At 36.9% G+C, this 23796-nt stretch overlaps 1 protein-coding gene across 11 annotated transcripts in view; it reads right to left on the bottom strand.

Moving 5' to 3' along the window:
• Positions 1–23796, bottom strand: part of CEP170 (centrosomal protein 170) — a 106899-nt gene that overhangs the window by 74382 nt on the left and 8721 nt on the right. For 10 of the 11 annotated variants that reach the window (XR_008237881.1, XM_052805378.1, XM_052805374.1 and 7 more), the window contains exons 2-3: positions 7105–7250; positions 1965–2054 (exon numbers count right to left, since the gene is read on the bottom strand). Coding sequence is in view for 10 of the 11 variants with exons in the window: in XM_052805378.1 (XP_052661338.1) it covers positions 1965–2054; positions 7105–7209 (195 nt within the window). In the remaining variant the exon portion in view is untranslated. Of the gene's footprint in view, positions 1–1964; positions 2055–7104; positions 7251–8814; positions 8913–23796 lie in introns of those variants that run through there. The other variant, XM_052805369.1, reaches the window with a different exon arrangement.

Raw genomic sequence — 23796 nt, 5'->3', positions numbered from 1 at the left:
TGGAGTGGTCTTGTATACTAAGGAAAGTATATACCTGTTCTCCAAAGAAACGGGACTAACTGGGGAGACCCAAACCAAATGTTTGCTTCTCATGAAGCAAGCAAAATAAGAATGGGAGAAGCTGGTGAAGCACTAAAGGAAAAACTTGGCTGTTAGGGAGGTGGTGTTCTCAGTGGAAATGGTAGCTAGACTAAAAGAGTTATTGCCTAGTTCGTAGTTCACCGCATGGTACAGAGGCATTGCATACACTGTTCTGCCACACAATTAAGTACGGTGTTACAGAATCATGTGTTTCTTCTTTCAACCTGAAACCAGGTAGTTAGAGGTATGCAAGAAAAGCACAGTTGGAAAGAGATAGTAAGAGAAGCACTACAAAGACAAAGAGCAAGGATTGAACTCCTAATTAATATTGCCCATCCCAAAACTGTGGGAAGAAAGAGTTTCTTTGATGTATCTGGGTAAACAGCTATACAGCAACTGACACCTCAAACTTGAGAATGAATCAGATCAAGCGAAGCAAGTAACTGAAAGCTCTTTATCAGAGGCAAAGAAACAAGTCAAATGAAGGCCTTTTAACATATATTTTTATTAAATTCAAGTTTTGTGAAAAGGCAATGAAAATCTGAAGGTATGCCTTACTGCCTACAGGAGCAATGCAGAATTAGGGAATAAAATCAAATGGCTCAGCAAAAAATGACTATGTGCTGAATTCATTTTTGATCACTGCCTTGAAATAGTGCACTGACTTTCAAAATACAGAAGTATATTAAATATTTAAGGAGTAGAGTTCTTATACGTCTACAACTGTTCAAAGGATATAACCCTACAGGTTACACTGGTTTCACGTGGAGTTGAGACTCTGACTCTTTGCAAGGCTGAGTTAGTTACCTTAAAATATAGAAAAGCTAATAGAGACAGGCTAACAGGGTTTTTATATTGAAATGCACTTCAGGATCAAACACCAAAACCTAAATCAATGCTAACAGGCAGTAACTTGAGATTTCTTCTTCATCTTCTTATTTTTTAAACATTTGACAACGCTATACACTATGAGTAGCTTTCTAAATATTAATTCAAATAAGCAACCACAGATGAACTCAATTTTATTCTGTACACATTCGTGACACAGCCAAACATTTAGTTATATAAAATAACAACCATAACTAGTGTGTATAAACAGCTCATGAAGTTTCTAAAGGGCTACTAAAATATGACATAGTAAGTTTTTAATAATCTATTATAATATTCAAAACATTTATAAAAGATGAAGCTTACCTTGAATATTGTATACACAATTCCTACAAAAGCCTTAAAATGTAAAATGTCATACAAAACTTTGTTTTGCTCATAACTTTGCATTTTTCCTGTATTAGTTTGTAATAACTTGACACACATTATTCATAGCCATTTTGACAAAAAGTATACTGAAAAACTAAATGCAAATATAGATTTAGTTAAATAGTTTTACACACAACATGGTTATTGCATACTTAATTTTTTTTTCCACATATGAAGAACAGTTTAACATTCTTCTCTGTATGAAAAAAGGAGAAAAAAGGAATAGCATATGAAATAAAAATCTATTTCTTAACCAGACATTTTAGAGATTGAAATCCCCCCTCCTTTTTTTTTTTTTTTTTTTTACAATATAATCAATGTATTTTTTTTTCTACATTTCTGCAATACAGAAGAGTAACATATTCCTTTTTATTCTTCCGGAGTTTTCTTCCTACTGCCAAGGTCCTCTTATTAATGGAATTTACTGCAGCCCTTAAATAACATGCAGTGGAAAACCCCTGCAAAAACTACATTTTCCTTTTGAATGTTCACCCATTTCCAGTCTTGCATTAAACAGATATTAACGTACACTTGTTAAGTCATACTCTCTTTACTAAAAAAAAAAACCAACCCAAACAAACATATTAAAGACTATGGGGAGCTATCCATTTCTGATGTCAACTTACCCCATTCAAGCTGCCCAAATCCTTCACCAAGTGTTCATCCGTAGAGGCATCGTAGTTAAGTACAGCATGTTGCTTGTCCACACTTCGTGACTAAAACACATAAAAAAATTCATACAAAATGAGATAAGATAATTCAAAAACAGATCATTAATGGCTATTTTTTAAAGTAGCGTGATTATTTTCTTTCTACATAGCACATTTATTCAAATTATATAAAAAAGTTAGTCCCACGTATGAAAAAACTCAATCTCTAACCACACCCAACTCTGGCTTTGGGTGCCCATAGCAAAATCCTAAAATTAATTCAGAAGAATTATTTTCTTAATGCTTCCCCAAATATGATTACAAGACAGATCCAGCCATCTCTTATCCAAAGATTTTTTTTTTCCAGTTCACCAGAGTATCCCTGATGCTTAATTTAATATCATCAACTTCACCGTTATTTCTCTCTCTCTCCTTAACTACATGCATCTTTCAAAACATCAATATGACTGTGGTATTGCTGTTCTCTCTGAAACATGCTGTTTCCTGTCATGCATCTGTTAAATTTTCCCTTATGTTGCCTGGGATACTTACCATAGTATACAAGCATTCCAATTGTTTCTCCTTGATCTCAATTTCCTAAACAAATTAGCTATAGCCTCTTTACTATATGTATAACTGGTTCCTGAACGACTATTCCCATCAGTTCTGACTCTTTCTCAGTCCTTCCTTAAGCACTGCAGCATTTATTTATTTCATTAATTCTTTATTTCACATCCAAATGTCAACCCATAGATCAGGAAAAATTCTTGTTACTATTTCCTCCAAGAACACCACCTCCCTAATAGCTAAGTCCCTCCTTTCGCACTTGCCCATGGCCAAGTGTTTGCAGCCTGAGGTGCTGACTGCAAGCAAGGAAGAGGTGGGGCTGGATGTATGCTTCCTTCATGCATGTATGTGGTCAGCATCTTGACATCTAGAAGAGTTCCCAACTGGATGGAGCTCACAGCTCATCTTCCCCAGCTATGCACACTTGATCTCAGGCTGTTTTCTGGTAATTTTGCTAGCGCAGTGTCCTGACATGCCTGCATAGCAGCAAATTTCTTCCAATAGCATTCTTTCCAGTTTCAGGTTTGCATCTTCTGTCCTTGCTAATCAACTCATTGTTCAGGACTACATAGCACTGAGAATGGTAAATTTCTGTCCGAGACTTCTGTACTTATTTCTGTACCAGCACCTCCAGTCTGTCAGTTCTAGGAGACCCAGATTATCAGTGCATTAGCCAGTTCAAGGCATCAGAACGTGCAATCACGACTCCTAAAGAAATGCTTCCTCTTCTCAGAATCCCACCTTTATCATCTCGTTCCTTATCCATTTCTTGAGACTTGCTACTACTATTTTCCTTCCTTTGTTTCAATTTACTCCCTTATTCTTCCTTTCCATGACATCCTTTGAGTGCTTTGTTTTCTCCTCAAAGAAGTGAAATCAGTCCTCTTGTGCTTATACTTACTATTTCATTTTTAGACTTTTCATTTGAACCAATTTGCTCTGCAGTTTTGAGGGGTAGAGAAGGAGGGCCGGGATATAAAGGGGGAGGGGAGAATTAAGGAAGAGACAGACAAATGAACAACAAGGTCCATGCCAATAAAAGCTGCACCAGTATACTACATCAGTTAAATGTTCTTAATGGTAGATGACGATATACCAGTATAGTTCATTTTCTACTAACTTAGTAACCTTTCTTCAGTGAAAACAAGCTATCTCAATAAAATCAAATTCACTGATGTGGGGACTGTTCTGCTGAGCCTACAGTGTCAAGCAGAAATTACACTTTTCCACACTCAAGTGATGCAGCAATGCAAGCACAAGAATTACCCTATCTTTACCTAGGTTATGGGAAAAATTTCTGAACTTTTTTCAGTTATGTAATTCAAATACATATTATATGAATAATCAATTATTTTATTATCTTTCTGTGCTACATCCTATTAAAAATAAGTTAAAACGTAAAGGGCACAAAAAAATCCTTAAAGCTTCATGATATTTTGTCACATCCTCAGAAATGGTAAGAATGATTACTCAAGGCTGTGGTTTTAGAGAAACACCTGAAATTCTGCAAAACATCAAGGTTCTCCTCAGGTTCAGATTACTTGCATATAATTGGACACTTTCATTCATTGCAGAGCTTCTTTACAGGTGAGAAGACTGTGCAAATCTTTCAAATGCCATTTTCCCTTCTGATTCGTTATTGCAGCCTTCCACTCAAATCTAAGTGCTACCAAAATTGCTTTTTATAAGACTGTGGTGCCCTGGCTGGCTGCTAAGCACCACACAGCTGCTCACTCGCTCCCCTCTGCCCCAGTGAGATGGGGGATAGAACAGGAAGAGCAAAAGCAAGAAAACTCATGAGTCAAGTTAAAGATAGTTTAAGCAGCAAAGGAAAGAGGAAGAAGAAAGAAGAAATAAATCAAGTGATGCAAAGGCAATCACTCACCACCTCCCAGAAGCAGACCAACGCCCAGCCAGTCTTTAAGCAGTGGTTACCTTTCCCAAAGCCTCCTCCCTCAGTTTTTATTGCTGAGCATGGCATTATATGGCACTGAATATCCCTTTGGTCAGTTTGGGTCAATGTCCTGGTTGTGGTCCCTCTCAACTTCTTGTGCACCCCCATAGTCACATGTGTGTAGGAGAAGCAGAGTGAGAGAGAATGCCTTGAAACTGTGCACACACTGTTCAGCAATAGCTAAAATATTGGTGTGTTATCAACAGTGTTTTGGGTCACCAATCCAAAACATATAACCAGAAGGGCTTCTATAAAGAAAATTAACTCCAACCCAGCCAGACCCAGTACAAAGACTTATACATAAACTGCAGAAATAATAAAAATCACAGAATAACTGTGCTAAGAGCTGTATGAATATGAAGAGGAAAACTCCATCCTCAGTTAAAATAAATTTGTAACTGGCATTATTTTAGACAAAGACAATTCAATCCAGACTACTACGAAAATGTTCAGAATGCAGAAAATAAGAGTAGTATTCTTTGGAAATAGTTTTGATATTATGAATAATGTAGATTTTTTTACCTTGGAAATGTTTTCACCACCAAGATTCAGAAAGTTTTCTAAACATAATGGTGAAAGAAAGGGAAAATGTGGTATTTATCCACAAGCAGGCTGGTGCATTGGAGTAGCTAGCTAAATACAAAGACTGCACACTATGTTTGAGTATATTTACAAAATAACACATTTAAAGCAAATCTGTATTCCCAGATATGAACAAAATCTCTTCGAACAGTGTTAGGTACAGATCTGAGGTCTAATTCTATCAAGCATGCAATGGAGTTGAAATGCTTTTTAATAAGGCTTTTATAATATGTTTTCTGCCACGAGACTATGAATAAAAGCATTAAATTCTGCTTTCTTTATCATGCATTTTCCACATGCTTTGCAGTAAGAGAACAACCAAGTTGTCAAGAGTGGAAAGGGAGGTCCTACACAAAGAGCTATACATACAGAACAAGAACACATTATTAGCTTCTCTTTTGGTGGGTCCTCCCCCTGAAGCAGTATGCGGTGTTACAGTCATGCTGGCATGTAGGCCTAATATAACAGCAGGCTAAAGAGAATATTCTTTCAAATCACCAGGCCCCTTGATTCTTTTTACTACCTCTGAAGCCAATACACAACAAATAACATTTGTAAATGACTGGAATCTATTCACAGTATTAATCAGAGGCAGCTACTGTTGAAGGTGATGATAACTGAAGTTTTGTAACACAAAATAATAAATGCTTGAGTATTCAGCTTCACTCTAAGGACTGATCAACCATGGACAGGAGATGGCATAGGGGAGAGAGAAGGAAGAAAAGGCTCCCTTTTTCAGAGACCCATTACAAGCAGCTAGTGGTAAAATAAAAGCATTTTTTGATTATAATCATCTGGGCAGGAACCAACGGGTTGGGTTTTTTTGGTGTTTTTTTGTTCTGTTTTGTTTTGGGGTTTTTTGTTCATTTTGGGTATTGGGGGGTTTTTGTGTTTGGTTGGTTGGTTTGTTTTTTTTTTTTTTTTAATACTTCCCACATAAATCACCAAGACATCATACTGCCTGTCTTTAAAGAGAAATTAAAAGAGCATTTTCAACTACTTTCTAACAGGGCAAAGTATTTCCATCACCAATAAAACCTTTGGATGCCTTCTGAGGTTGAGAGCCAAATGCATTTTGCTAGGGATTACATTCTGAGTAGTACACATAAAAATAGGTTTCTAGGCCCTTCATTTGCAAGTAAGATTTTAATTTAGCCATTAATGGCTGCATATGCAACTCTTTAGAACAAAAAAATCCCAAAGAAACTATTTTATTGAATGGCAGGAAGGGTTGAGAATATTAGTTTTGAAGTTCAATCTTCGTAAGAGCTCTACAGTAAACAAATACATGAATTCGAGAAGGAACTCCCAAAATATTAGCATTAACCATTCAGAAATTATATATACACTAGAAAGAAGCAGCTCAGAGGACTACAGCTTTGATCAGGCAAAGTGCATGGAATACGGCTACGTAACAATGCACTTATACGCCTCTAAGAGTTCCGCATAGTGATCCTCAAAGTTGAGAAAGCTACTAAGCATCAAACTATTTTGACTAAGACTTGTATTTTTACAATTCCACTGGAACCATTACTGCGATTGAGTCAGTCAACTGCCTTAGAGATATAGTCCTCTCTACTGATTTAATTTGCCTTTGTACAACAAGATCAGGACATAGTGATAGAGTTACATCAAATCATGTGACCAAATTAGATTACAAGTTGCAGAAAAAAGAAAGCTCTTTTCAAAGGCATCTACTGCACTTCGCATTATCACATTTTATGGAGCACATAGCCTACTTACTTTACTGATCATATTGCAAAATTTATTTCATTTTCTATTCTTGCATTCTGTACATGATTTATATGAAGAAAATGTGATCCTCTGCACTTCAACAGTAACTGCATGATTGATGGCAATATATTTAAACTAACTTTTTTCTATGAACACAAAAGATTAATCAAAACAATTGCTCCCCCTACATCTGGGGAATTTAATTTTCAAAAGAAATATAAAACTGGTGCATTAAGTTCACTATTTGAGCAGTTGCACATGGAAGGCTGATGCAATTACCTGTAACATCAGCTCACAGTCATCTCTTCCAACAAAAATCATTTCTCGTGGCAGCCTATGGCGGGTGCCTCCACTGCTCACCAAAAACCAGGAAGTTAAGCTCATTTTCTGCTTAGCTGATAAATCCTTGGCAAAGCTACGTCATCCTGCAGTGAGAAAGAGAGACAGAGAAATTCATTTTAGTTATTTTTAGCTACAGTTCCTGCTCAGCAAACACTGTGAGCAGAATACAAAAAGCCTCTGAAAATATGGCATTAATAGCATGTACTGAATCCAGCAGTCACAGGAAGTGACAGGCTCCAGATTTACATAGTCTGAGGCTCTGCTTCATGCAACTCAGCAAATTTAATTGGAGGTAAGCTTCTTCAAAATGGACAAGCAGCTAGTTAATGCCAAGGTCATGCATCAAGTTCTCAGAAAGCTTTTAACATTTGACCCCTTATTATCAAGATAATTGCTACATTAATACTTTACTATCACAACCAATAAACAATGTGGGAAACATTTACAAAATACAGCAAGTAACTTGCATGTGTGTCATTACATTTTCCTGCAAAAAGGAACTCCCTTATTTGGTTTCAAGCTCGGGTCCTCTGTACAGCACCAAGTGAAAGCTTAAATTAAAGCAAGTTTTACTTCTTATTTAGCCTTAGTTTTTCTCAATAAAACTTATATCTTGGAAATTTAACAGCTGACATTTAGAACTGTAAACAAAGCAGAGCCAAATAAACAATTTAGAAGTTACTTATAAGTAATAAAACTGAAAGCAGTATTCCTACAAAACTTTACCTTAATTTTCCAATAAACAACATGACATACTACATACTTACACAGAAAAAGAAAACATAGCTATTTAAAATGTCATAAAATACAATGGAAAACAAAAATTGAAAACTGGATAAAATCTTTTATGGAAAACTTCTTACTTTGAAAATGCTCAGTAATGGGTAAATTTGGATTTTAGAAGCCCTTCTTTTTCCAGAAAAGCTTAGAAACGAGTAAATTTGAATTTTAGAGCCCCTACTTGAAACTGGACAAAAATACGATTAAAAGCACTCTCCAGAATAATTCAGTGGTTGATACTTGGAAAAGCCTTTAAGAAGTATTCCAAATATCTCTTTAAGAAAAAGCAAGCCAAAGCAATCATTTCATTCTGCGTTACCACTCTGTATTCACTAAAAGAGAAGCTAAAGAAAATAAAAAGCAACCAGCCCATTCCTTTCAGTATCAAATAGCTGACATTTCTCTTTTATTTAAATGTCATTTAGTGAAATTATGCAAGGGGAGCAAAGGTACTGTAAGTGTACATAAGCCTGTAGCGGACTTAAGCATAAACTGCATAATAACAAGAATGTAGCGAGGTTCTCAAAACCAAGACTAACGTACAAGCACCGAGTAAGATGACAATGCCAGCACTGCCCCATTAGACAAACTACAATCAAGGGGAGATACTGCAAATTATGAAGACTTATAAAGAGGAGTGAGTTAAGTCAGAACTGCATCTGAAAATGACAAAACAGACATTTACAAAACAGTAAGTCAAAAGCATACCATGGCAGGTGCTAAAATGAACCAGCAGAGCTATGAACTCAGTTTAAAAAATAATGCAATTCAAATGGAAGAAATTAGAAAAATTTAATGTGCAGAAGATTTACTTAAAAAAGTAAATATGTATTGCAACAAAGTGTTCTCTTACGCAGTGATACCTACAATAGGATTATCTTTCTACAGCTGTATCACAACACATTCTTCAAACGAAACTTACGTCCACTTAATGTTGTCCAACTCAAGGGAAGAAGTGATACAGCATCTCTGTTATAGTTTATTCATAGAAAATATGAAGATTACAAATTACATCTACAATAACAACTTGCTGAAATCAAGTTTAAAGACATCTAGTTACCAAATAAGTGTTTTAATAATTAAAACAGTTTATTCAGCACCTTTGAGGGAAATCAACATTTGTATTTTTAATTTAACCTATTTTAAAAGTAGAAGATAAACTCAGTCAATCAAATGACATTTTTCCATTCCTTTTAAGAAATGAAAAGGAAGTACCAAAAATGGCCAGCCTAGGTTCCAGCTTTTAACAAGTAAATTAAATGGATGTTTGGCAGCAAGCATGCTGTTCATACCGAAGCTCCTCATTCTGTTTATATTTTACTGCCTTTTAAATCTCCCATCTGCTTATCATAACAACATTTACACCATTTGGCCTTCCCGCTCTAATTGGAAATTCATATGAAAACCTCCAAGAGGTTTTATCAGAAAAAGTTCTTAATCAAAGACTATGTTTTAGTTTACATAGGTAGACTGTCAATAAAGGAGAAAAACTTTTTATTTATAAAACAGACAAGTAGGTCAACAACTAGAGCTAGGAAAAAAACCCCAAACCTCCCACAAATGATAAAGCCTGACAACAAACAGATTAAATTAAGCTATCTGAAATAATGTAAAAAAATGTATTATACAGAGCAATCATCGCCACACAGCTTGGCATCACATTTGTAGTTAAAAGCCCATCACCATTTCTATCGAACTTAATAATGTTGTTCTTTTCAAACAGTGCTGTCTCAACTGCAACGAATCATCAACCTAGATAAATATTTTATTTTAAAGTATTCCTCAGAATGAACCAATGCCTTTGATCAAAGCTATGCTGAAATTCTGCATAGCAAAACTGGCTGAAAACAGGATTCAGTAGTAACAGTTACTTAATATCAGAACAAAAAAGTGCATTAAACATTTGCTATGAAACTGCACACTTACTGTTATGCAGTATATGGACAATTACACTGCACCCCAAAAACTTCATGAAAGCTAATAATATTTTTAATCCACTGCTGTGTTAAGTATTCTGGCTGTAGTATTCTGAACAATACAAGGATGAAAGATTGTTCCCTGTCTAGGAGATACAGAATTAAATTACTACATGACAGGTGCAAAATCATCACCAGAAGTGGCTCTTTATACAGTGTAAATTTAGATCATGATAATTCTTGCAATGAAAAGTTATGGATACTAAAAGGTTACACTGGGTTCAAAAAGCAATAAGCATTCATGGAAGAAAAAATTATCACACCTGTTAAATGCAATGACCCCGCTTACAGCTCAGGAACTGCATGTGCTGTGCATTTTGGGAGGCTGGGAGCATGCTCTAGCGAAGTTTCACTTGCTATTGTCCTACTTCATAACCTCTCTTCCTTACCTAGCCTTTGTTTATGCAGAACAGGATACTGGCCCAGATGGACCTGCCTTACGCCAGTACAGACTACGCTTTTTAGATGAAGTATCTACCAAAAATACTATGATTTCTACCCTAGAAAAATGAATTTTAAATGCTTTATTGGACCAGTTTGTTTTATTAGTCTTTCCTAATATGGAAGTATTGCATTCTAATCTTAAAACAAATTAGTAAACATTTAATCATTAAGACTTGATCATTCAAAGCAATACTTCATTCTAGATACCTTGAAGTCAGTTGCTGAGACATCTATTGCAACTGCAAAATATTTCCTCGTCTGCAGAAGAAACAGCATTTTATGGTGAAGGACTATAAATTTCAAAAGGCAGTAACCAGTGTGTAAGAATGAACACATGGGTAATAAGTCATTTGAAACAGATGATGCAGTAACAGGGAAATTGGCTGCATCATCCCTGTAAATATAATTCAGTCCTTAAGAACTAAAGCCCTGCATTATGTAGCCAAAAGATGGGTGTAACCAATTTCAAATATGTCTAGAGAAACACTGCCAAGATTATAGTTTTGATAATGTTATTGTCAGCAAAAATCCTTAATAATCTTGCATTTGAGCAATCTACAGTCTACATTTTTGTATTTGCCTGTAACTGAAAACAGCCAACTGTTTTCTCCAACTAAACTATTAGCAAGCACTGAGATGCTTATCATACAGAGAAACAAAAAGCTATGTTTAAAATTTAAACTAAACCTAATATATGCCTGAAATTCCAACTTTTAAGCACTGCAGTCCTCCGTATTAAGACTAAAAATAGTATAAGTGTAATGGTACACAATTATCTTATTACTGTACAACAAATTTTATTTAAAAATATTTTAAAATAACATTTAAAAAACCCTGCATCAAGCTGAGACACAGTACTGACAAAGCTGGAAGCCCTATGTTGCCCATTATTTGCCCTTATAAGTTCGTGTTTCCAGCTGCTAAAATTTTTGCTAAAATTACATTTACCCTCTCATACACTTGCCTAGTATATTGGGGAAGCTTCTGAAGAAATTACTCAAACATTTCTGAAACAAGGTTAGAGGAAAATATTCTATGTTAGTACCTTTAAACAAAAATTATAACTATTACCTCATATATGCAAATTGGTAATTGAAATGTGATAGGAGGCCTTAGTATCAGTTTGTACCTTTTACTAGTGCTCTTATGCAAATCTATCCAAATTCAGACAATCTGGGAGAACAGATTTAAGAAGGGGAAAAGTTGCTGTGCAACAGAAACTGCAGCTGAAGAGAGGAGTGAGAAGGTGTGAGAGAACCAACGCTGCAGACCCCCAGGTCAGTGAAGAAGGAGGGGGAGGAGGTGCTCCAGGCGCCAGAGCAGAGATTCCCCTGCAGCCCATGGGGAAGACCATGGTGAGGCAGGCTGTCCCCCTGCAGCCCAGGGAGGTCCACGGTGGAGCAGATATCCACCTGCAGCCCATGGAGGACCCCATGCCAGAGCAGGTGGATAGCCGAAGGAGGCTGTGAGCCTGTGGGAAGTCCGCACTGGAGCAGGCTCCTGGAAGGACCTGTGGATCTGTGTAGAGAAGAGCCCACGCTGGAGCAGGTTTTCTGGCAGGACTTGTGACCCCGCGGGGGACCCACACTGGAACAGTGTGTGCCTGAAGGACTGCAGCCCATGGAAGGGACCCACACTGGAGCAGGTCATGAAGAACTGCAGCCTGTGGGAAGTACCCACACTGGAGAAGTTCATGGAGAACTGTCTCCTGTGGGAGGGACCCCACGCTGGAGCAGGGGAAGAGTGTGAGGAGTCCTGCCGCTGAGGAGGAAGGAGCGGCAGAGACAACATGATGAACTGACCACAGCCCCCATTCCCTGTCTCCCTGTGCTGCTGGCAGGGGAGGAGGTAGAGAAAATCAGGAGTAAACTTAAGCCCAGGAAGAAAGTAGGGGTGGGGGGAAGGCATTTTAAGATTTGGTTTTATTTCTCATTATCCTACTCTGATTTGACTGGTAATAAATTAAGCTAATTTCCCTGAGTCAAGTCTGTTTTGCCCATGATGGTGATTGGCAAGTGATCTCTCCCTGTCCTTATCTTGACCCATGAGCCCTTCATTACATTTTTTCTCTCCCTTGCCCAGCTGAGCAGGGGAGAGATATAGCACTGGTGGTGCTGTATCCTTGGTGCTTTCATTGGTGTGCACCTGGTGTCCAGCCAGGCTCAACCCACCACAACAAGACACTTGAGCCAGGCAGACTCTGAAATGAGGAATCAAGAAGGGTAAACATCAGGTGTAAGCCATGACAAGGGAGAAATCAGAATTAAGAGAGCACTAATGGAGCCAGTAATGGCTGGAGAAGACCTGAAGTTGAAGCTGATTCCCAAGTCACAAAGAAATGTTATCAGCAAACAATACCCACTGGAAAAGTGCCTACCATGACTGCTTTATTGACTATCCAGTGTAATTAAGGATACTAGTGCCAGCAGTTCTATTTCTGACTGAAATGGAGAAATCTATGCTATAGAAAGAAAAGAGCAAAGCGAAGGTAATTCCAGCCCTGAGAAGATTACTGTATCAATATAATTGATATTAAAAAGTAATCTGTAAAGATAACTGATTTAAATCTAAGAAGTTAGATTTGGTGGAAAACACCACAGTAACACTGTCTATTCTGCAAAACACTCTGAAGGTGGGCAGTATGACAAGCAGTGTTCCATGTGCAACCACAATTAACCTACTTATATACATGCATTAGAAAGTAACCTTTAACTACATCACCACATAATATTTGAACCAGGACTCTACCTTATTCAGGTTAAAACAAAAAGCTTAACAGTCAGTTAATCAGTATTTTTTTTTCTCGTCTCCTCATCAGTTGATTAGCTTGTGCCTTATATATTGCACATCACTAAAAACCTTTTGTGAATTATTAACTTCCTACTGACTTTATCTGCCATGCTCATCACCACAGCATGAGAAATTCATTAACACTTAACAGTACATCTCCACAACTATCTTTATAAGGGGTTTATTATAAATGTGGAACTGTAGAGCAGTTTCTACCACTAAAGCATCTTAATCTTGAGTATTTAAGTTCCAAACCCATAAGCATTTCATCTTAAAGTACCTAGTTTTACACACCACCACAGGTGTTCAAACGGTCTCATATATTTGTGTTCTGACACTGAATGCCCAATTCTTCTGCAAGTAAGGTTAAAGCCACACGTAGGGTGGTTAGAAAATTAAGACCACTTTTCCAAAGTATGGGTAGATGGGTCATCTGTCATCACAGGGACTACAAATACAAGAAAATAGTTCATACTCTAGGGTAGCTTCCAAGTGTTTAAGTCACGAAACTATCCTTGGTGCTTTCATAATCCCCTGCTTCTTTCACTACTCACATTGCTGTCATCCCAGAAAGGGAGAGGGCGGGCTCCGCAGACAACAGCCTCCTGGCTGAAACTATTCTCACCAATTCCTAGGGCTAGTCCATCAAGTGAATTTGTTGGGGGGGGGGGGGGGGGGGGTGGACAGGGAACGTGCATGGGTAAAGAACTGGCTGAAGAACCTTTCATTGGGAACTGGAATTCAGGCTACATCCACCATCCTTCTACACCACAGTAGTGTGCAGTGTTGCTCCTTAAAACCCTTAAATAAATAAATACCCATTTTAAATAAAGCAGTTTAGGCTTATGATCAATAAAAATATTTATTGAAGAATTTACGGACCTTCTGAATTCACAGTGTACTTCACAAGGGGAAGCGAGAAAAATTCAGTGTTGGCCATTGCTTGCCAAGCAACATGGGATACAGCTATAAAAGTTTAGCATAGTGAAAAGACACTACCCAACTAATGCTTTGGTCAAGTCAAGTTAGATCAAGTTGTCAAGTGATAATACTTTTCACTTTGAGGCTTGGGTTAGTGTCATAACAATATCCATGAAGGTTAATAGAAATATATCCTTAAAAGGCTGTAAAAAAAAAAAACAAACAACAAAAAAACACTCAATGGAAGCATAAATAAGGTAAATTATGCTTAAAAACATTAAAACTCTTCATCAACATCCCCCAGAGAAGATGAGCTTGCATACTTAGAAAAACTGACCAAAACAATCCTAGATTTTTAGCAGCTGTCCAACAAGTAGAACTGCTATTATCGACTATTTCATTGACTGGAAAACTCACCTGAGCACATCCCTCTAGAAACATTCAAATGCTATATATAGCCCTGAACAAGAAACTGTTCCCATTCACGCTGATATAAAGAAATATTGCTATTAGTTATTGTCCTGGTTTCGCCTGGGATAGAGTTAATTTTCTTCTTAGTAGCTGGTACAGTGCTGTGTTTTGGATTTAGTGTGAGAATAATATTGATAACACACTGATGTTTTAGTTGTTGCTAAAGGCAGGGCTTATCCTAATTTAAGGATTTTTCAGTTTCCCATGCTGTGCCAGCGAGGAGGTGCACAAGAAGCTGGGAGGGAGCACGGCCAGGACAGCTGACCCGAACTAGCCACAGGGATATTCCATACCATAGGACGTCATGCTTAGTACATAAACTGGGGGCAGCTGGCTGGGAGAGGCAGATCGCTGCTTGGGCATCAGTCAGTGGGTGGTGAGCAACTGCACTGTGCATCACTTGTATTTTCTTGGGGTTTATTTCTCTCTCTTTTTGTTATATTCCTTTTCATTACAATTATGATTATAGTATTTTATTGTTATTTTATTTTAGTTATTAAACCGTTCTTATCTCAACCCACGAGTTTTACTTTTTTTTTTTTTTTTTTCCAACTCTCCTCCCCATCCCACTGGGTCCGGGGAGGAGTGAGTGAGTGGCTGTGTGGTACTTAGTTGCTGGCTGTGGTTAAACCATGACAGTTACAAAGTTCATGAAAATGCTATGCAATTACTTGAGAGTTACACTGATGTAACACAGTAAACTGGATGGCAAGCATGCAAACAGGTAAAGTGGAAGAAAAGTGAAGCATCCATTCAATTTAACTTCCTTGCTCAAACGGGGAACAAGAGAACATTTAGGATGACTGTCCCTACCACTAAACCAAAACATCTCATAAAAATTGCAGTCCTCCTTAGTCTGTTAGCTTATCTCAAACTTATTAAGGTTTAGCTGACAAGGCAACTGAATGATAGCCTCAGGTATTCATTCTGCTTCTGAAGTATTTGACCTGTTCCAACTTAGCTCAAATATCCAAGTTTGGCCACGATTTCTTGAAGAACAGATTAGAAAATCATACTGAAGCATTATACTATGTCTAAAATATGTAATTTTCAGTGTCCATCAAAACATGTAGCCATGACTAAATACTACAGAACAAGGGAACCACCAAGAGCAAAGAAACCCTCTTAACTACTACCCTGCAAAACTCTTCTCCTCTTTTTGGCCGTTCCCCTTTTTAGTCTTTTTTTTTTTTCTTCTTCACAAAGAGATGGAGGAGGAAAGAAGGCAAAATAAGAGTATGTAAACGTGCTTGAATCTTAGTCTACAAAATCACCTGGGCCTTTTGTTTACAAAGTCGTTCACTTGCAACATCTGCTAGATCCAATGTTTTAAAAAAGATTTTTTTAAAAGGTCATTTTAAGCTTAAGAAAAAAATATATATAATAAAACATAGAGCAGAAACGAAAACCAGAGCAAGAAAATGCTCTTATAAAGCATCAGGAGATCAAGCTGAGTCATGCCCCCCATTTTTTTTTTTAATTAGTACATATCCAACCCAGATAAATATACACATTACCTATATTAACCTATCATAGAAGACTAACTAAAACAAGAGTTAGAGTTCTACCAAATCAATAAAGCAACAGCAATGTAATTCTCAGGGCTTCTCTGGCTAGGAGAGAAAAGAAGAAAAAGCAAACAAAAAAAATGTAGGAGGCAGGGGAGAGACATACAGCCACACCATCCGCTTTACAGTGATGAAGCGGTACAGTCTGGCACCCTGTCGATCTGGCCCTAGGGTCCGATTATCACACCAGACTCCTCAGCAGCATTTGTGGCAAGAAGCATTTCTCCCTCATATTTTAGTTACAAAAAGGCATAAAAGCCTTAGCTGGGAATGCTACTAAGGATAGAGAGAGATTTTCCTCCTGCATTCGAAGAGTCTGAGATCTCTACAGAAGAGACCCAGATGCCCTACAGGTTGCCCCCATGCATCTGGTGGAGTAAGGACAAGAAAGCAGCTCAGGAAGCTGTTGCCCTCTATCAGTCAGCGAATCTGTCCTGTAATGTGGCTACAGCTGTGGGGCTGCACAAGCATTCTCTCCCTCTGGTCCAGGTCAGAATTAGATCTACGTCTATTTTATTGCTGTGACACACAGGAATAGCTGTCAGAACAGCAACTGAAATAAACCTCTTTTTCTGCCAGCAGTGCAGCTGCACTGAAAGTTGCTTGGGGTTTTGATTTTGAGGGACAATGACTTAAATGACCATATGCCACTCTGTTTTTGATATAATGATGACTTTAAAAAAAAAAAAAAAAAAGCCCGAGATCTTTTCCTTTGCTATTATATCAATATCAACATACAAATACTGCAAACAAATGTACAGAAATAAGGCTTACCTGATAGCTGTCAATCATTTGAGTGTCACAGTATGCAAAAAGATATTATTTACATGAATAAACAATCAGGATGTCTACAACAAATATGAAGTACAACATTAAGACTTTCTACCAAGTTTAAGCAAACTCATACAATTGAAACTAAATAATCTCCCATTTAAAGCATCTAAAGAAAGGGAAATTAAATGTTACAGGAACCAGGAAGACAGTCATGCTTTTCCCCTACCGCAAAAGTTCCTTTTCAAAGAAAAAAGAAAAAAGGGATTGAGAAATTGAGAGGCTACCAAGCAAAAAAAACCCCAACCACCACAATTCCTAGTAGAAGCTAGGAGATCAAATTGTATTAAGAACAGCAGATTGAAACAAAGACTTCAGCAGCTTGACAAAAAAATAAAATACTGGGTTATCTTTACAGAGAATACTGGTTACAGAGAATACTGGTAAACACACAAATACTTAAAAGACTGACCAGAAAACTTTGCACGAGACTGGTACCATACATGGAAATACTCTTACACAAAAACCATAAGCCTTTTTATGCATATATTGTTGTTATAATAATCAGGGGTACCTGAAGGTTAATTTTTCTTTAAGTTTTAATGTATTCGCAGTCTAAACATTAGATTTAAAAGCATACTCATTAGACATTTAACATTAGATGTTAAAGGCATACTCAGTTATTAGCCACTAGGATAAAGCCATTAAGACTTCAAAAAAGTGATCCTATTTTATCCTTTGATAACAGACAATAAGCATATTTTGCATTTATTAAAGAAAATGGACACCGTATTTTGCATTCCTAATCTTTACATTCTTAGCAAAAAATTCTCATGAACGTTCTTCTTTGCAGCCTTCCTACACTGAAAGGCAACACTTTTGCAAAGCTGCTTTCAATAAACAGTTAAAACAAAGGGTAATGACTGTTTATAAGAGTAGCTTAACTTACAATCAAACAATCAAGTTCATTTTTTGTCCATCACTCTCATTCAGATTCAGGAACTGCATAAAGAAAAATATTTTTAAATTTTCCTATTTCATCATGATCAAACAAGGTCATCTATACAGAGATTAGCAAACCCAGTATGCTAATAAAATAGTTCATCTGATAAGTAGCCTTCAGAAATGATTGCAGCAAGCAGCCCAAAGAAATTGTAACCAAATTGTCTTTGGGAAAAAGCTTCCTTTAATGAAAGCTACAAAAATACTTCCTTCCCCACACTCCATATCAGACTATATTATCAGACTATACTATTGCCAAGATAAACAAACAAACAAATAAATAAATACAAATCAGGCATTGCATTCAGGCAGAATGTAATCTTAAAGAAGCAGTCAAGTCTTCCTCCTGCACTTGCCATTCTCACTGCCTCCATCATGGCATATTCCAAGTTATTTCGTAGGCTGTGTACGACAAGAAGGTTTTATTTGCATTGGCCAAGTACTGACCACAGCCCTGAGCACTACTGAAAAGACAAAAACCACTCTGCAAATAAAATTGGACCTCTTAACCTCCCAAGGGTGGTGATTTCACTTTCCCCAAAATTGTGAAATATATGGGGTTTATTCCATGTCCCAAGATACTTAGTAAGATTAAATTACATTCAAGGCAATGCATATTTTTTCTTCTTTAATAGAGGGAATTATTTACTTTGCAGGTATGAAGATAAGTATACTCTCCAAAGATTTAAGTAATTTTAACTTTTTTCAGTTTTCAATTCAGTGTTCAATTTCTTGACACAATGCATAAGTACGCAGAACATGAAAGTGGAAGTGATAGAGGACAATTATTGAAATCAATGTTACTGATCTCTACCTCCATTCATAGTATTATAGATATATAACTCAAAAAAGGTATTCAATTATTATTCTTTGCTACATCTCCACTGTAACATGAAAAATATGTTTATCATTCCAAGGTAGGCTCCATACAAAATATTTGATACATTCTACTCTCTCCCTTATGGAATGCTTTGGAGCTTTTTACAATTATTCTCAACAGCCAAGTCCACAGATGTATTTTTCTTGGAAATACACTAAGTTGTTTGTTCCAAGATCAGTAACACAGGCCCTACATGAAAAAAAAAAAGTTGGATGTACTTATTTTACAAAACAACCAAAGGCTCAGAATTTTGCCTTAAAGTTGTAAGTGATGTTTGCTCTAGGCAATCTTCACTGTCTGAAGACAGGGAGAGTGTGTGTGTGTGCACAAGCATAATAAAAGCTCATTGATTGTGTCATAATTATTTTGTGATACATGGGTAGTCTACAAAGTATTTAACATCACAAGCTTAAAACCTAAAGTCTTTAAAAATCAGCCTGGTAGCTCTGATGTAGAGAAAGGAGTTTTCTTCATGTTCAGCATTTTCCAATCTCAGACAAAAACATGGGACTTGATTTTTAAGATCTCCTCCTGATGGGAAGTCCTCTTCCTGAAGATTCTTATAAAAATAGAGTAGAACAAGGCTTAAAATGCCTTCTATTTTAATTATTTGTTCACTTCTTTACTCATATTCCAAATCATTCGATAGAAATCTAGTCTTGCAGTTTGGAATATAGCATTTCTTTAATGTCTGTGTCCTTCCCATCTCTCTCCTTCCCATGAAATGAAACTGAAAGGTAACAAATACAACACAAACACTTTCTCAATGTATGATCACATGAAAACAGCTGTTAAAAAGACAGTATTAAGAATTTAGCAAGATACAAAGCAGGGTAAGACACCTGCACAAACAACAAGAATAGCCATGGTTTTAATGATTAATTACTTATTGCAAAGACTTTAAACCACTCTGTAATTAGTACCTAGCGAATGGCTTCCCTGGAGAGAAGCTATTCCACATTTGCTTGCAGTGCCTACTCACTCCTTTCTTGTATGCAGCCAACAAACAAATATAGCTATTAGCACGGCTAAGTCTTAATTCTATTTCTTATACTACCTCTTATTTACTAAAAGTTATCAAAAAGTTACAGGTAAAATTGTTAATATAAACTTTTAGAATTAACACATACAGTGAGTATCCAGCATGATGTTTTTATGCAAGGACTTGTTTGAGCAGGTATATTACAACCCCTCAACTAAACGTCAATCAGAAGCCCTCATTGCTATGTAAGCACAATATTTTCAGGTGGACCTTCATAAGCTGGTTTAAGAATGACTGGTGATTTACACTTGACTTGGTACAATGTTTGCATATGTTTTGCAGAATACTACAATGAAAATCTGGTTAACTTTGGAACACTTGGAGACCACTGGAAAATGCTTTTATTAGTATCATACTATAACTATTTTTAAAGGCTATTAAATGAATGCAAATATGTCTTTCAGTAGACAAAAATCTGAAATTCAAGTAGTTCTATGGGAGGAAACCTATACAGATTTTCCCTTGCCAGTTCAATAATTTTGTTGCCTTTAAAAATAAATAAATAAATAAAAGGAAGATATGTGAAAGGGAAGGCTAAACACAGACTGCTCCAGGCACCGAACCAAACAAGAGCAAGTGGTACTATAACCCCATCCACAAAAAGGGATTGAGTCATCCCTTTCATTGGCACTTCAGTGAACAAGTTTGGGGGGTTGATTTTTGTGGGGGTTTTTAGGTTTTTGGTTGTGTGGGGTTTTTTGTTTGTTTGTTTGTTTTGTTTTTTTTAAGAACTAACCACAGTTACTACAGAACTTACTCATTTTATGCCTCCAACAAAAAGATTTGACTGGAACTTAAGTTATGCTCAGCTGCATAAAAAGTAAAAGGTATATTAAACATGCTGCTGCAAGGGAGAAATAGTCTTCTGATTTACCAAAAGTATTTTAAATCATTTTAACATGGAACTAAATATGGACAAAAGCATAAGAAGTTGATTAAGAATCATCGATTCCCTTTTTAAAGGCTAGAACAATTCACATCCTCTGTTCTTTAACTTACTCTATGCTTCCATGGTATAAAAGTTATCATCACTGTTGGTACCCACTGAGCAATACTTCTGATAAGTGCTATTTATTAAACTAACATCTTAGAGTAAATTAGTGCTGCATTTCTATGTTTGCTTATTTTGCCTTGGCTCCTCCTGGACTTTATTTCTTGCACATTTCCTAATGAAAAGATGTTAATTATTTATTTAGTACGTCTGTCACATACAAGACTAATATTATTTCTTGCTTAATCTAAAATAGCCCAGTTGTAGCCTTCATTTTATTTCCCCAGACATATTTTTAAAAGGCATTTTTCTTACTTCAAGCAAGAGTGTGTATTTTTTAAACAAATTATTTACATTTTTTAACTGTATTCTCCTTCTACCACACAGTTAGTAATTAAAACTCTTACTGAAAACATTTTTAGTTACCTGAGGAAGTGGGGCTTAAGTAGTCACTTTTTTTTCTGCCATTCTTTCCTCCTAACAGCAAGCTTTAGAGAGCTGGAGATTTCACAGATACAAAGCTCCTAAAAGTTTTGGGAGAATGGAGGGCTGAGCAGAAAAAGTTAAAAAGAACAAGTCCATCATCCCACTGGCAGAAACACTGCGCTGCAAGTTTGACAGTTACCAGCTCCTTACAGCCTGCTGACCAACCTGCACTCACATGGCTCCTCTGTGCTCTGCCTTTGCAGGATATTTGCCATTCAGGTTATTTTCCCCACAGAATATTGCTGGTTCCCAACCAAGACAGCAAGAGGGAGCACATGTGCACGTTGAGGTTCAGCACAGTTTGGGATACAGGACACATCCCTGAGAAACCAGGTATTACTTGTTCTCCTGCATATGTTTTTCTTTCCAGTTTATCTTAACAGGATTGCTTTACTTTGAATTCAAAGCAAAGTGTTTCCCAATGTTGCCAGAAATTCAGAAGTGTTGGTTTTTTCCCTTTAGCCTTGGATGTATGTGCCATGTATTATTACAAGTTAGAGGGAGGGAGAGAGAAAACGGAAACATGTTGCCTGTACTTGGTCCACAAGATGAACAGGTTGAGGGCCATCCCATCCAGACACACAAGCGTATTTAACAGAATTAGTGCATTCTCATGGTATTGTGAGACACGAGCACCATAACGGATTAAACAGAAGATGTTTCAATAATAAAGGTCCAACCATGTCAGCCAATACATCCATAAAAGTCAAGCTCTACAGTTGGGAACAGCTGCTCTAGAGTATACCAGTAACTACCAATCTGCAATCTTCTGCAGACACAAAGGCAGTTGACATTTAAAAGAATATTGAATAATCATAACAAAACAATTATCCTTTATTACTTGTATTTTAACTCTAAGTAGTAAGAAAAACCCTATGAACATGGAGCTCCAAAGACTGACTTTTATTCCCACTTTCTCCTAAAGTTCCAAGTGCTTTTCAGATGTTTTTGCAAGTTTGGTTCAGAGAAAAAGAAAACACATTTTATTTTCAAATCCTCCACAACTTTTAATATCTGAAAAGGTGACAAAATTCCAGTGTATAAACTGTATTCAGAATTTATAATGAGATTGGAGCAGTCTCTGCTCAAAGTTTTACTGGCTGAAATGGAGAAGTTAGGAGCTTAATTAAATTTAAAGATCTAAATATATAGGAACAGTTTACTGGACAACAGTATAGGATGTGAATTTATAGTGTGGCACCTCTTAGCAGCTCCACTGCACTTCCACTGCAGCAAATCTCAAGTAGCTTACTTAGTGTGAACTGCCTTGTGTTCCTTGCATGTGCCACACAGGACTTACTACGGAAAGTTAATACATACAAAGCTAATACATAGATTACCCCATCATAAGTTGCTTGCATGTCTAGACCTTCACTGTATTGACTTATTTTCAACCTTAGTGTTGAAGATTCAACTGACAGGCAAATGAGTGGTTTTAACCCTCATCATAAATGCTAAACTGAAGCAGCTGCGGTTCTGCAACAGCCAAAACCAGTCTCACTGTTGTCAGGATCCCAAACCTCTTGCCCTGCTCCAGCCAGAAAGTCCCAACTACTTCCCCTTTGCCTTGGCTGCAGGACTCACGTGGCTGTGCAGCTGAGCTATTTCAGCATGTTCAACCAGTGACAGACTAACTCTTGCGCTCTTCTCCACTCCCACAAACAAATGAACGGTTCCCAGAAGCGAACACACAGCAATCTAGCACCAAAGCAAAAGGAGTGGGGCTGTGCAGCTAGGGGTGGGAGAAAAGGGATGAAAAGAGCAGGACCAGGACAACTAGCAGGCAGTTCTGCTTAGGCTGCTACAAGAACACGGGTCAATTACACCAAATCCACCAAAGCCTCACAGGACTTAGAGGTCTAGAGGAACTGTAAGAAATATTAATACAATTATTATTATTAAAATATAAAGTAGTTTTTCATATTTACCCATTACAGATTAAAACTATATACTTTTTCAAAAGTTTCAGTGTGTATTTTTATTCTTTTTTTTTTTTTACTTGCCTCAACCGGTTTTTATAACACACCACAATCCAATGACCAAATCTTTAGTCTCTCACCTCATGATATACTAATGCAGTCTTTCTTCTAAGTCTGCCTTAGATCAGTGACCACAAATGTGAATACATATCTTGAAAAGAAAGGAAGAATCCCTATGGAAATAACTATACAAATAAAACGATACACAGACACCTTTGAATAAATTTTTTTTTGAAGGCCATGGCATTGTCCCCCAAAAAGTGCAACAAAAACCAGTAAGGCATAATGCTTTTCTTGGTTTTGGAATGAAAATGCACCAAGGGGAAGACCCACGAAATACAGGAACTCAAGGATCTTAATCTGCTAAATCTAGTCTTCTCCCAAAGTGCTGTTTGAAGTAATTTTATGAATTGCACTAAAAATAACAGTATGTTTGTTTATTTATTTATTTATTTTTAAACTAAATCAAAGGTTTCAATTTGCCTCAACTAGGCAAGGAATGACTCAGGACTTCCTGGTTCACTGTCA

The sequence above is a fragment of the Harpia harpyja genome, chromosome 13 (assembly GCF_026419915.1).
Source record: "Harpia harpyja isolate bHarHar1 chromosome 13, bHarHar1 primary haplotype, whole genome shotgun sequence".
Taxonomy (NCBI): domain Eukaryota; kingdom Metazoa; phylum Chordata; class Aves; order Accipitriformes; family Accipitridae; genus Harpia; species Harpia harpyja.
This window is presented reverse-complemented; position numbering and strand designations above follow the sequence as displayed.